Source organism: Monoraphidium neglectum (genome assembly GCF_000611645.1).
Source record: "Monoraphidium neglectum strain SAG 48.87 unplaced genomic scaffold scaffold04993, whole genome shotgun sequence".
NCBI classification, from domain to species: domain Eukaryota; kingdom Viridiplantae; phylum Chlorophyta; class Chlorophyceae; order Sphaeropleales; family Selenastraceae; genus Monoraphidium; species Monoraphidium neglectum.
Window position 1 is genome coordinate 2,300 of NW_014008637.1, and position 1,797 is coordinate 4,096.

The 1,797-nt window shown below is 65.7% G+C and overlaps 1 protein-coding gene across 1 annotated transcript in view; it reads right to left on the reverse strand.

Annotated features, from left to right (window-relative positions):
* The window catches only part of MNEG_15061 (hypothetical protein), a gene marked incomplete at both ends in the record, with an annotated part of 3,302 nt that extends 1,955 nt beyond the window's left edge, over positions 1–1,347 (reverse strand). Inside the window, 3 exons of the mRNA XM_014036468.1 lie at positions 449–555; positions 818–977; positions 1,165–1,347. Of these exons, the coding sequence (XP_013891922.1) occupies positions 449–555; positions 818–977; positions 1,165–1,347 (450 nt within the window). The remainder of the gene's footprint in view (positions 1–448; positions 556–817; positions 978–1,164) is intronic.
* Positions 1,348–1,797: the final 450 nt, after the last annotated feature.

Consider the following 1,797-nt stretch of genomic DNA (forward strand, 5'->3'; position numbering starts at 1 on the left):
GCCTCGTCCGCCCCGCGAGCGTCGCCCGCCCGCGCGGTCCCCGCGGCCTCGTCGTCGCACGCCGCGCCCGGCCCCGCGCCCGGCGGCAGCCGCGCGCCGCCCCCCGCCGCGGCCAGCTGCAGCAGCGCCGGCGACGCGCGCCAGGCTGGCGGCGGGGCGGCGTCCAGCATTTCCACCAGGCCATGGCTCCTCAGGCGCGCATACAGCAAGTGGTTCACCTGAGGGCGCCCACAGGCAGCCGACGTCAGTGCTTGCCCTTACAAAACCATAGGTTTCACGTCTCAAGCCGTGTGTCACCCTCTCTGGTGCACCCAGCGCCGCGGGGCACTGCGTGCTGCCGATGCGGGCTCGATGATGTAGTCATGGCAGGTTTCAGGCGGAGCAGGCGCGCGGCGCGGGGTGCGCGGCGCGGCCGCGGCAGGCGCGTGGGGTTTTGCGCCCGGCGCACCTTGCTCTTGAGTTTGAAGTGGCCGCACAGCTTGGCCAGCTGCGCCCCCGTGAGGGACTTGGGGTGGAGGCAGACCAGCGCGTCCAGGACACGCTGCTCCAGGGTGTCTTGGGTGGGGCATGTCGAGGCAAAGGACGGGGATCGGGGCAGGAGGCGGCCGCGGTCAGGGTGCAGGTGATGAGATGGAAGGGTTCGTGCGGCCGCGCTGCCGCGTCGAGGGCGCGCCCGGACGGCCCAGCAGCGGCGTGCTGCGGCGTTCGGCCGCAGTCGTGCGCTCGTGGATTTCAATCGAGGCCCCCTTGAGCAACCTTCCCGCATCCCCCCAAGAACCCATGCCCATGCACCGCTGCTAGCCGTCCATGCCCTCACCTGCATCGTCCTCCTCCAAGTCCTTCGCCCGCTTCGACCCCACCAGCGTCAACGCCCCCGCAGGCGCCGGCGCGCCACCGTCGCAGTCCGAGTCGGGGCTGACGAGGCCCTCGGCGCGCAGCCACGCGACGGCCTCGGCCGCGGCCGCGTGCTCCGCCTCCTGCAGTGGGTGGGTCAGCATGGGTGCGCGCTTGTCGTCGTCGGCGGCCGTACAATTGTTGGAATGACAGGCGGATCCAGAGCCCTGTGGCTGAGCTTAACGTAGGGCGCTTGCGACGCCTGACCTCGCCGCCCCACCGCGGCCGTTCTTCCACAGGGAGCGCATCAGAGCGCGTCGCGCGGCGCACCTTCTTGGTGATGCCACGCCCGCTGAACTCGCGGGCTGTTCGCAAGGCTTCCACCCCTACATCGACTCCTGGCAGCGTTAGGCCACATACGAAGCCCTCCTGCTCCGAATTCAGCTGCGTTGCGTACACCGGAGCCGCGGTGCGCAGGCGCTGGTACACTTCATTGAGAATGGACTTGGCCATGGCGTGAGCCAGCCAAGTTATGATTCTCCTACATGTGCTGGATGGATCAGATCAATGCAAATCATCAAACACGACTTCAGGGGGATAATAAGCTTTGATTTGATATGTGAAACACCGTTTGTGTCTGAAACATAACTTAGATCGTTCATTGCATGTGTGCGCTGTGGCACGGTGCCAAGGTCGTGCACTCACTCCGAAATGGCCGCCGCTGGCGTTCTGCCTCCCCTGAAACTGATTATGTTTCTAGGATCCACTAGACCTAACCGCCTGTGCAAGCGCGTAAGCATATGGGTGCAGCGTGGGCTGGAGCGGCGCGGACACACAGTGCAGGTGCTACGTACTCCACCCCTTCAACCAGCGCTAGTCCTGTGGGTTGCTTGTGAAACGTGTATACAGCAAAATGCAAGATTACTGCATGCATTTAGAAAGCCATCACGACCAGCTGAGCTC